This window comes from Arvicola amphibius, chromosome 8 (genome assembly GCF_903992535.2).
Source record: "Arvicola amphibius chromosome 8, mArvAmp1.2, whole genome shotgun sequence".
NCBI lineage: Eukaryota > Metazoa > Chordata > Mammalia > Rodentia > Cricetidae > Arvicola > Arvicola amphibius.
This window is the reverse complement of record NC_052054.1, coordinates 105019589-105032539: the sequence shown is the minus strand read 5'-3', so window position 1 is coordinate 105032539 and position 12951 is coordinate 105019589. Positions and strand designations below refer to the sequence as shown.

The 12951-nt window shown below is 45.2% G+C and overlaps 1 protein-coding gene across 6 annotated transcripts in view; it reads left to right on the top strand.

Annotated features, from left to right (window-relative positions):
- Dis3l2 (DIS3 like 3'-5' exoribonuclease 2) overlaps positions 1 to 12951 on the top strand; it is a 363987-nt gene that overhangs the window by 332120 nt on the left and 18916 nt on the right. For all 6 annotated transcript variants that reach the window (XM_038339065.2, XM_038339064.1, XM_038339061.2 and 3 more), the window contains one exon: positions 1028 to 1107. In XM_038339065.2, coding sequence (XP_038194993.1) covers positions 1028 to 1107 — 80 coding nt within the window. The remainder of the gene's footprint in view (positions 1 to 1027; positions 1108 to 12951) is intronic.

The window sequence follows — 12951 nt, the reverse complement described above, 5'->3', positions numbered from 1 at the left end:
TTGCCAGCATCCTGAAAGAAACCGGATTCCTGTTCCTTTCTTCATCTTCAGTAATGGGGTCTCCAAGACAACATGTCCCTAACCAACCTTTGACCTTCCTTCCCTCTCAGCAGTGTAATACTTACCTACCTGGTTGTTCAGAGCAAAACCTCCTTTCTGTCACCGTACCCATCAGCACATCCTGTTGGTTCTATTTTTAAAACTTACTGCCATTTAGATCTCAGAGTCCATTTCTCTCCATCTCACCTACCCAGCCTCCAGTCCCCACTCCTATTCCCTCAACCTCAGTAACAGCCCCTGTGTGGGCTCCCATTTCTCTCCTCTTCCTGCAGACAGCACAGTAGCCAGTCAGAAGGGTTTTCCCAAACAGAACTGAGGTGACATCATTCACCCCTTTCTTAGAGCAGATCAGGAACCTTCCTTTGATGTTAGGACAAAGGTCAAAGTTTCCAGTATAGCCAAGAATGTCCTGCATATTTTGCCTGGCTTCCCCACAACCATGTCAACACCCACTGTGGTCCTTATATCTATTGGACCGAGCTTCACTAGACCTCCTTCAGTTTCTTCAGCTCCTGCTCCAGGACCTATACACATGCTGTGTCTTCTGCCCAGGACAACTCTTTACTCCCCTCACCTGTGGTCTAGTCACCCCTCCTTCCCATAGCTCTGTTTTGTCTAGATCAGCTTTCCCAGAAACATAAGTCGCATTTGCCCCCACCCCACAAAGGTTTTAAGAATTGTCTTCAATTTAAACTTCTCCATATACCTGGACATTCCTTAGTATAGAGGTTTAATTGTTGTCCACTCCTATGAGAGACTTCCGATTCATGAATACTGGTTACATGCCCATTGCATAAGATGTTCCTGGTGACAGTCTTTGTTGACAGCAGAGTTCCTGTGACGTGTGGACTCTTCTAGGGTAAGAGGTTGAAGTTCTCCACAACACATTCACTGGAGGAAACTGATTTTGATTTCTTCATTTCATTCAGCCAAAACTTACTTGTTTTTCTTTTCTTTCTTTGTTTAGTTGAAGCTTGCTTTTACTCTGGACCATGAGACTGGAATGCCTCAAGGATGTCATATCTATGAGTACCGAGACAGCAACAAGTAAGCCACCCACTCAATGGGAAGCATCACCTAAGCATGCTGAGTAGCTGTAGCAGGCTTTTTGTCTCAAAATTTTTACTACTGTGTGAGAAAATGTCTGACACACACACAAAATATTTTCTCCACAAAAATTTCATTTGCCTTTAAATATAAATAGAAAAGAACTTGTTTAGGGGCTGAGGCAGTGACTTTAAGTACTTACTGTGAAAGCACGAGGACCTGAGTTTGAACTCCTAGAACCCACATAAAGCCAAGTTCAATAGCACCATTCTGTAACTTCATTATCCCTATTGTGGGACTGGAGGAAGAGAGAAGAGAGTCCTTGACGCTCACCTGCTAGCTAGCCTGGTGTACAGAGAGCCCCTGTGTCAAACAATGTAGAAGGTGAGAGCCACCATTGAAGTTGTCCTCTGACCTCCACATTTGCTCTGTGGTACACACTTATGGACATTTACACACAGAGCCACACATCATATATACATATATGCATCATACACACATACATGAAAGTAAAATGTGTGAGAGAAATAGCAATGAGTAAGAAGTGTGTTTGAAAGTGAGCTTTCCTTTTCAGGCTCCACCCTCCTACCCACCCACCCCATGCTAATCCCTGCCTGCTTATCAGATTCAAGTATGACTTTGTCCTTTGCTGTGATTCTGCAGTCAGTGCCCCCATTCTTACTGTTTCTGTGGTGATCATATGGCTTTTATAGTTGAGGGTGTCTGGTGTGCACAGATGGGAAGTGGTGCTAGCCCTGTTAGAAAGTAGGCCCTGGCATAATTTTAAAGTACCTTTTCTCTCTCTCTCAAAGACCGTGATTCCCTGAGAGTGTGTTGTTAGTGAGTCAGGGACAGTGGTGGTGAGTGAGGCAGAGGGAGTATGCCTTGTCGATGATGGTGTGGTGGTGGTGGTGGTGGTGGTGGTGGTGGTGGTGGTGGTGGTGGTGGTGATGATGATGATGATGATGATGATGATAGCAGCTCACATTGAACATCTGCTCTATGTTAGACTTCTGGGGACTGGCCTGTGCCGTTCCTACGTACCCCTCATAACAACCTGAAGAGTGTTTTTTATCATCATGCACTGCAGAAACTGGGGCCTAGGGAACTCTGCCAGATCACTCCCAGTAATTTGCATACAGTCAGCTTTAACTTTCACACTGGGAAAAGGCTAGGTAGAAGACAGTTGTTACCACTCTGGGAAACCATATTCAATAATGAGTAGTCCCAGCCTGGACCTAAGAACAGTGTATTCTGTATTATTGTGTACCTATCCAAACTATGTAATCTTACGTAGTTGAAGAAACAGGCACCTGCCAACAGAGCCATCCATTACCTCCCAGAAGTAAAGAGCATGCCTTCCTCAAAAACTCACTGCTCAGATCTGAGCAGAAGATAGGTTAATGGACTACATTTGCACTCAGATTGCCTTCCAGGTGTCGCTGCTATGTGTTTATCTTTACTCAGATGCTGTAGTTGCTATTGCATAACCCCAATTCCCACCACATGAATTATAGGAAATGTCAGCTGGGCATCCTCAGTGTCTCCATTTCCTTCTGGTATGGTGCTAGTGGTCTAGAAAGCATTTCCAGTGTATCTAAAAGCCATTGTATTCAAAATACTATCTTGGTTTCTTACTATGCTCAAGTGAGCAATAAAGTCAATCTGGGATTCTCTGGAGCCATGGACAAGATAGAAGAATTTGGAGTAAGACACGTAAGCCATAAACAGTGTAGCATACCATTGTGCTTCCCTCTCCTTGCTCCACACTGCTCTTCATTCCTTGCTCCTGCTGATTGTCAGTAGGTGACAGCTCCAGCATACAGGCTGTAGCAACAGAAAGTTTTGTTAAACCCAATTTTGGCTCAACTCTCTACTCTTTGGAAAGGCATTTGCAGAGTTCTTATTTAGTAGGAGAGAAATACTAGCTGTCTTTCCTTCAAGTTCATGTCTTAGAGGTACCATGCTCAACATTGACAACAGCTTAGGTTGACTTTGAATATGAAAAATTAGCCAAACTCTACATCCTTATCTGACCTTAGCCCCCAGAAGAATATCATTTAGGGAGCTGTGTGTAAGTCAGTCTTGGTGCCCTGCAAAGCTTGTCAGAGGAAGCATCTGTGGAGGAAATACAGGAGCCATGACCTAGAAAGTATATCTATCAAATGCTTCAGTACACCTTTCGGACACTCACTTGTTTGTCTTTAGCCCACCTTGGGGTCTATTCTCAATTACCTAAGCCTCAGGTTTCTTTGTCTCTTCAGTGGGTGCTCTCCTGGGTGGTCATGATGGCCATGTGTCTCCATCCTTGAATGCAGGATACCCACAGCTTCCTTCTTTCCACATCCCAGCAGGATTGTCAGCATGGTTGCTTGTTTTCTCAATGCCAGCATCTGGATCTGGATCCAGATGTGTAGCTAGCAGGGCAGTGCTCAGAGAAGAGGCTGACAGCTGACTGTAGTGCTGGTGGCTTCAGTTATGTGTGATGCACTCTGATGAAAGCAGACTCTTCCCACCATGTGAACTGTGAGATGAAGCATGGAGGAACCCATGAGCCTGATTCCTACCCTTGCAGGACTCTACCCTGTGAGTGTTCTTTTCTTATTATTATTCCTAGAATGCCTAAGTCCAAATATGGAATAGCAACAGTGAGGAAATGAAGGCACTCAGAGCCCTGGCCCCTCAGAAGCCCATGTTGTCCCAGCGCTGTGGCACCCTTCCTGCTGTCCACTATGATCATAGAAGAGAACCACCACTAGGCATCTTATGTTGTTTAGGTAATAGCAGGGATAGACAGGGTATATACTATGGGCCCCTCTGTTAGGGTCTCCTGGAACTAAGTAATACATATGTTCTTCCAACTTGGCCATTTTATGCCCTTTTCACTCCTTTCCATCCACAAAATCAATTTGGGGCCCTTAACTATCAATTTGCTCAGGCTTCTCAGGGCTACCTGGAATAAACTGTCTCATCATTGGCATCTTTTCCAAAGTGGCATATTCTGCATTTTAAGAAAACTCCATCAAATCAATTCCTATGCAACTAGTCTTGTTTCCTGGCCCCTTTATGCACCTCTTCAGATACTGAAACCTCTGCTTTGGCACACAGTCTCTTGTCCCTAGGAGACCCCGCGTGTCCTCAATGCACTGTACTGGCATTTAACCCTGGCATGTCTGAGGAGAGAGGCCTCCACACACCTCCATTCTCCTATAAATGGACAGACCAAAGAGACCTCTGGCTCTCATACTTGGCCTTCAGCTGCTTGTCATGTTGTTAGACCTGAGCAGAATCTCTCTTCCTTTCAGCCATCAGACAGCCTCCCAGGCCTGTGCACATGCACCCTACAGAGGTGTCCAGTAATACAAAGCCCTCTTCCCGAGTTATCCCTGGTATATTTCTTTGAGTCAGTGGAACAAATGTTTGTCCCACAGACCCTGTCTATGCCCACATACCACTTTGTCCACTGCTTACGACATAGTAAATGAGCTTGTCCCCTGGATCTTTTTTTTTAGGACAGTTTCTACTAGATAGTCCAAGCTGACCCTAAACTCAGAATCATCCACCCTCAGCCTCCTAAATGCTGGTATTACAGATGTAATTCCAGCCTCTATTGTTCTGCCTGTTTTTTGGGATAATTCTAATCCTATCTGGATGGGTTCACATCTGCCAGGAAGTAGAGGCCAAGAAAGGTTTAATGTACCACCTATAAAATAGGAAAAGCAGACAGGAAACTGGCAAAGCAGTCATAGGCCTCTATACAAGTCTGGCCACTGGGAAGAAAGCAGGCAATGGAGGGGCTGGGTAGAGACTCCCAGGCTATACTTACTTTTGAGTCACTTCAGCCAGCCTATTGGAAGCCCCAGGGCTAGTGCCCTTTGGAGGTGACTTCCCTTCTTTAGGGCCTGTCCTGTGTCTGGGCTCCGCACACATCTGGTAACTGCTGAACATGACTCAAGAAGCAGCAGCAGGAAGAGACAACGTCAGAACTGAGCAGCCACTTCTAGGGCCATCATCATTCATGCTTCATGGCAGGGGATCCAAGTGCATCTTTACCTGGGTACCATCCCTGGGGAGGACAGCAAAGGATTCTGGATCAAGTCCATATTTAATTCATTTCTCCCTCTGCTTGGCTCTTCTTCTCTTTCTTCCCCCTGAATAAGCAGATGGAATACTTCCCAGTAGCCCCTGACAACTTCAAACCAAAAGGGCCCAGCACTTTTGAAATGGTACTTTCTGTCTGTGCTTGGAACTGTTACCAGTTCCACAAGCTAACTACAGTGTTACCTAAGAGCCATTTATGGCAGAGGGTGAGCACCTCCAGGCCTCCCGCAAAAGCAGATGCTGCCAGGTCAGAATAAAGAATGACTTTCTTGTTCCTTGTGGAGTCCCGGGTTAGAAAAAAGGGAAGCTGAAATTAAGAGATAGAAAGGGCTTGTGGAGCTAGAGGCAGCACAGCCAGAAGTGCCAGAAGTGACCTCATAGGGACAGCTGCAGCTGGAATATGTGTGTGGGAGTCAGCCACTCAGTGCAGGTGTGGGCTTCTGTGACCCCTCACAGCAGGTGGAGTTTGGTACCTCTAGGATGCCAACACAACTCCTGTTTCCAAGGTTGGCTCTGGCGTAATGTCTCTCCACTGCCTACCACACGGAGGGAAAACCTTGGCTCTTCCTGCTTTTGCTACCTAGAATGAGATAGCAGCAGCAGCAGCAGCAGCAGCAGCTAGGATACTGCTGGGTACCAAAACACAATGCTTGATTGCATTTGTTTTCCATGATAGAAGGAAAGAAAGCATGTATGTTCTCAGTTCACAGAAAAGGGAACCCGTGATCCGAGGGATTCTCTGCCCCAGGTCAAGTTGTATCTAAGAAGCAGAGCTAGCAGGCACTGCCTCCTCCATGAGGTGCACAGCAGGCATGGGCCCAGAGCAACTAGAGAACAGACGCCAAGTTGCCTGGAGATCTGAGACAGGGAAGTCAGCAAGACTAGGGTAGCCACTCCTGCAGCAGGGCTTATAGTACCTTCATATATTGCATGTAGCACCTTCAGGGTACACATGTAATCTGTGTTTATCAGTGGGCCTGAGTCAGCATCCTTTTCCCAGATTTACTGGGAAGTAGGAAAGATGGGGCTGAAGGCATGAAGCCCTAAAATTTCTTACCAGAGGTTTCTCATGCTACCAAGCTGGTACTTAGCCCTTCAGCTACTGCTCCCCTCTCAGGCCAGAACTGTCCAAAGCAAGGAAACATGAAAGCCAGGAAAATGGGCTGATTGTGCTGGCCACTGACCTGCCACAGACTCATCAGTGCATATACACAAACACAGTGGTCCGTGTTCCAGTATGCTGTATGACAGGTATTCCACTGTGTTTTCTTCTGTGGTGCATACTAGAAAATGAATTTGTACAGAAAACTCATTTGTAAATATGACTTTGCAACCATGTGATGTACATAGAGAAAGCTGCAGGCACTAAGCATATAGTTTAAGGCAGTTGTCTTTGCCGCTGTTTTATTGCTAGGAAGAGACACCACGACCAAGGCAGCTCTTACAAAGGAAGCATTTGCAGGGGACTTGCTTACAGTTTCAGAGGGTTAGTCCATTATCATCATGGCAGGAATCATGATGACAGGCAGGCATGGCACAGGAGCAGTAGCTGAGAGCTTGATCCATAAGCAGTAGGCAGAGAGAAAGAAAGATGCTGGACCTGATGTGGGCTTTTGAAACTTCAAAGTCCATCCCTAGGGACACATCTGCTCCAACAAGAACACACCTACTCTCACAAGGTCACACTTTATCTTTCCAAACAGTTCAGTAACAGGGGACCTAGGATGCAAATATCCAGAGTTCGGGGTCTTCCTTGGCTACATAGTGAATTTAAGGCCATCATGAGCTGCATAAATCCTTGTCTCAGAAACAGAGAACTGATTATCTACTCTGCATTAATCTAATCAGTGTTTCAGTTGTTTCTGCCTTGATGTTATTACAGATAATTCTGTTTATATATGCCTTTGGGCACAGGTGCACATATTCTCTTTGAGGGTAGACCTAGGAATAAAACTGCTAGTCCTCTATCATTGTACCAGCAAGGTGTGAGAGAGCTCAGGCCTGGTTTCTGGTTTTCTCCTTGGTGTGTTTTCTGCCTATTCAGGATATGACTCCTTTGTTAGTTGTACCTATTGCACATATCACACCAGAGAGCGGGAGCAAAGCCTAATGCTCCTGCAGTTCTTCATGTGGAGGAGTAGAAGTTAACAGTTAGCATCACTTCTGGTTCTTGGTCTCTAGCCAAGACAAGTGACATTGGTTGTCACTTTGCTCCAAGGCTGTGCCTAAGGCAGTGTGATTCTAGAGTCAGTGACCAGGGGTCTCCAGATTTGGGATAACCACAGACAGAATCATCAGTAAACTATTCTGTTTCTTACTGGAAATGTCTCTTAGTGACTAATTTTATGGCTGATTCCTCAGCCCTTCCATGGTTCTATAGACATTCTTTCCCTGTGTGATGTCACTGTACTTAAGCTCATACTATCTGTGACTCCTTAGCCTGTGACAGTCACGTCAATCAAAGAAATTAGTAGAAAACCATCAGAAAAGTTGAGTTCTGGATCCTTCTTAACATTACAAAAGATAGTAAAGAAATTCCTGATGAATATATCATATGAACATGCTACAGAAACTTGTGATTCTATAGGTAAACAGGAATTCAGAGAGATTTGTAAACCTCCAGAGCCCAGGGCATTTACTGTGCCTGGATTCTGTGATTGAATCTTGAGTATGCAACCCCCAAGGTCATAAAGATATCCTAGAAGAATTGCTAACCCACCCCACTAGTTTATTTGTCCTTTTGCTTCTTTCTCCAGTAGCCTATTCTTACAAATTCCCTATAGCGCTCACATCTGCCCCCTCTCCCTTTCCCTGGTACTCATTACCAAGGATGTAGGTTCAGGTGGTCAAAGATTTCAAACTAAACGGAATCCTCCATGCCTTCCTGTGTGCAGTGCTAGAGGGCTACAGGTAGCTCTCCATGGCCTCCCTAACCACTAGGCTCAGGTCTCTTAGGCCATTCTGTCTCCTGTTGTCTGGTGCCAGGTGGTGTCCAGAGCAGCTGCAGTCTGTCTTCTCAACCAGGCTGCTCAGACTGCAGGAAGGATCCACAGTACTTTGCGGTCTCAGCTGCCCTGTTTGCAGTTTATGAGTCCTAGGCAGATACACAGAAAGAATCTTTCTGCATTCCCTGAAGCAGAGAAATGAAGAGCACAGAGACCCAAGCCTAGCAGTCCCTAGAGACTGCTGGGAAGTGCTGCCATGGGCCTGAGAACTTTCTCATTTCTTCCCATACTCCTCCCTTTGCAGCCTAAATAACTACCTAAAGATGACCCAAGAGATTTTCCCACAAGACAGAAAGAACTTCAATATACAAAGAAATCTCCCAACTAAAGATTTCTCAGCTCTCACAGAGACAATATATAAATATAGTCTCATATATATACGTGTGTGTGTGTGTGTGTGTGTGTGTGTGTGTGTGTGTGTGTATAGTATGTTCTTGGTTGACACAGGGTGGCATTAAATGACTTGAGTAAAATTGCCTTTGCTTAACTCTGCCGTTCCTTCTCCTTACCTGCTTGTGATGAACTGCTGTTCTTGCCTTTCTGTGGGCCTCTTGGGACTCCAGTGATCCAGTGTGACTTGGAGCCCTCAGTCATTTCCTTACAGTTGCTTTGTACAAAGCACATGGTAACAATCTCTTACCATGATGGGATGGGGATTGAAGGGTCATCAACATTTTTATTGTCTCAGAATCTATACTGATTTTCTTTCAGTTTCTTGGTCTGACCCAAGTTGTTTCCTTAGCCTTCTCTGGCACCTATGGAGGCACACATCTGTACCCCAGTGCCAACCTCTATAAGCACATGGTCAGTCAGCAGCTTCCAAACCCAAGGAAGCTTGCTCCCCCGTTTTTCCTTTTTTTATTGTTTTTATTGACCTATAAATTTTTCTTTCCCTTCCCTCTCTCCCTTCACCTTCTACCCTCTCCTGTGACCCCCCCACACTCCCAAGAGATCTTGTCTTTTTCTCCTTCCTATGTAGATCCCTGTATGTCTCTCTTGGGATCCTCTTTGTTGTCTAGGTTTTCTGGGGTTGTTTACTGTAGGTTGGTTTTTTTGCTTTATCGCCTAGAAGCCACTTGAGTGATTACATGTTATATTTGTCTTTCTGGGTTTGGGTAACCTCACTCAATATGGCTTTTTCTAGGTCCATCCATTTGCCTGCAGATTTCAAGGTGTCATTTTTTTATCGCTGAATAGTACTTCATTGTGTAAATGAACCACATTTTCTTTATGCATTCTTTAGTTGAGGGACATCTAGGTTGTTTCCAGGTTCTGACTTTTACAAATAATGCTGCTGTGAACATAGTTGAACACATGTCCTTGTGGTGTGATTGAGCATCCTTTGGGTATATACGCAACAGTGGTATTGCTGGGTCTTGAGGTAGATTGTTTCCTAATTTTCTAAGAAATTGCCATACTGATTTCCAAAGTGGCTATACAAGTTTGCACTCCCACCAGCAATGGAAAAGCATTCCCCTTACCCCACATCCTCTCCAGCATAACTGTCCTCAGTGTTTTTAATCTTGGCCATTCTGACAAGTGTAAGATGGAATCTCAGAGTTGTTTTGATTTGCATTTCTCTGATGGCTAAGGATGTTTCCTTAAGCGTCTTTCAGTCATTTGAGATTCGTTTGTTGAGAGTTCTCTGTTTAGGTCTGTATCCCATTTTTTATTGAATTTTTTATGTCAAGTTTCTTGAGTTCTTTGTATATTTTGGAGATCAGTCCTCTGTCTGATGTGGAATTGAAGATCTTTTCTCAATCTGTAGGCTACCAATTTTTTCTAGTTGAGCATGTCCTTTGCTTTACAGAAGCTTCTCAGTTTTAGGAAGTCCCATTTATTAATTGTTTCTCAGTGTCTGTGCTACTGGGGTTATATTTAGGAAAAGGTCTCCTGTGTCAATGCATTCCAGTGTACTTCCCACTTTCTCTTCTATGAGGTTCATTGTGGTTGGTTTTATGTTGAGATCTTTGATCCATTTGGACTTAAGTTTTGTGCATGGTGATAGACATGGATCTATTTTCTATTTTTTTTTCTCCCTATAGTCACTTCTTTTTTTTTTCATGGTTTATTTTTTTTATATTTAAAAATTTCCATCTCCTCCCCTCCTCCTCCCCCTTCCCTCCCCTCCTTCTCCCCCTTCCCTCCCCTCCTTCTCCCCCTTCCCTCCCCTCCCCTCCACCCATACCTCCCCTCCCTCCCTCTCAAGACATGGATCTATTTTCATTCTTCATGTTGATATCCAGTTATGCCAGTCTTCTTTTTAACACTTCAAGAAGTTCTAGAAAAGACTGTGGTCTTTTGGTCTATCCCCCTTTGAATGAATAAGCCACACCTTTGCTGTCCAGTAGATTGTGAGTCCCAGCCTCTTTGCACCAGCATGCTGGTCCAGATACTAGGCACATTCAGAAAGTGAGAGTGGCAAGTGCCTGCAGTAAACACCCTCCTCGGGCACCAGGCCTGTGATGCTCACATGTTAGCCCTACAAGGAAGCAGGCCACAGGACTGCAGGTTGGGTCTGAACCTGAAGAAAAGTGCCTATGGCATTCACCTGTGGCAGCTACCTGGCAGGTGACCAGAACATGTTTGGCTCATTCAGCTTTTGGCTATGCTCTTCATAGGGAAGTGTTTCTGATCTGTCCTCACTGCTACTCCCCTGCTCTCTGAGGCTTTTTTCTTGGTGGTTGGGCAGGAAGCCTCCAGAGCCTGAAGGAGTTGCCATACTTGATGACAGACAAAGGCTATTGATGGCTATAAATCACTTAGCTGTTTCCTGGCTCTTTGGAAGGAAAGGGGATATGTTAACTGTTCTGAGGGTACATCTTCTTGTGGTGGGCACCCAATTGGGAGGGGAGCTCACAGAGTGACTCAAACTGTGCCCACTGAGTTAAGTAGGAGGAAATAGCCCAAACCAGCAAAGCCTGGCTGAGGTATAAAACACAGGTCACCCCACTGACTTGTAGCCCTACCTCACTGGGCATCCTCAGGTGACCCACTCTACCTCAAGTACTACTGGGCCAGGCACCAAAGTGAGCAAGCTAGAGGTTGACCAATTGGGAGCAGCACCACACTGAGTGGGGACTGTTCTGAGTGAGCAGATATGGCTGAACCCTAGGTGTGGAGACCGCTCTCACCACCACAGACCTGAAGACTGTCTAGAATGATCTGATTCTATAGTCAAGCCTCGGGGTAGAGGTGCTCCACTTGCCCTGCTACAGCTTCTGTCTCAAAAACTGTAACATCACTGTCTGTCCTTTTTGTCCCCAGTTTCTTCACACAGGACACCTCGACCATCTTCTGGATATCTGACTTTAGCTGTGTTGCTGACACAGATGTGTTTTGAGCTGTTTAGAATATAGGGATACAATTGTTCCATAGCCCCTTATTTTCACCTGGAAGAGGGTATAGTCTTTGAAGCATCAAAACTTTGTCCTTTAATTCATAAACTATACTTTTAATGGTGCCAGCTAGATATAGCAGAGTTATGTTAGCATGTAAAAAGTAGGGAAGGTTGCCAGGTGGTGGTGACACATGCCTTTAATCCCAGTACTCAGGAGACAGAGACAGGCAGATCTCTGTGAGTTTGAGGCCAGCCTGGAGCTACAGAGCAAGTTCCAGGACTGACTCCAAAGCTACAGAGAAACCCTCTCTTGAAAAACCAACTCCTCTCCCCTCACAAAGTAGGGAGGTTGTTGCATTAGACTGTGTACACAGTGCTGGAGATTGATCTGAGAACTTCATACACACTAGGAGTGCTCCACCATGAACTACATCCTTAGATATTTTTAAGTTCCTATTTTGAGACAAGGACTTTCCAAATTTCCCAAGCTGGCCTGACAGTCTTTGACCTTGAGATTCTTCTGCCTTAGCCTCCAAGTAACTAAGATTACTTGACTGCAGCACCATGCCCAGCTGAACATGCTTTCTGTAGGGTCTGCACACTCTTGACAGCCTTTGCCCTGCAGTCAGTGACCACGGGATTGCAGGGTTTCACTTGACTTTACTGAAGCCCTGCCCCATATGTCTTTGTCTCTGCCCTGACAGTCAGATCAGTTGTCTGTCACCTCACCACTGTCTCTGTGGTAGCTGTGAGCACTAAGCCTTGTGGGACAAGTGTTAGAATTGCCATCCCAGATGAGAAAAGGTTATAGTAGGTTATAGTTAGAGCCAAGGTTACCCTGGATGTTTCACACAGCCAAGTACCTGTTCCCTACAAACACATAGCATGGTGTTTTCCAGAGCTATGTTTGATGTTCGTCTCCTGGTTCTGCACAACCTTTTACTCCCTGAGACTCTGCCTGTTTCTGTTCCACATCTGCCAACTAAGCTAAATTGACTCAATTTGACTCAACTACTGCATGGCAATTTCCCATCCTGCCTCATCCCATCAGTCCCATCCAGTCCTGTCCCATCCCATCCCATCAAGAAGCACTTCCTTCCCTGGAGCTTGTGGAACTGCCGTCTTTAAGCTAATGGGTGTCCTCTATCTTTCAGTATAGTTATACTAGTCAGGTGGTTACCATGTTTTGTGTAAGAAATGCCATTCATCACTGTTCTGCTCATGAAGCAGAATGCCCTTTTCACTCCCTCTGACTTTGCTTGGTGTATTTTTCCAGTGCTGATGTCATCCAAATTGACTCCAATTGTTAGCATAACCCTCTTGTCTCAGAACTGCTAGTCCCCTGTTGAGTACTGCAAGAAGGAAGTTCTTGCCTCTGCCTGTGCAACTCTGGAATGT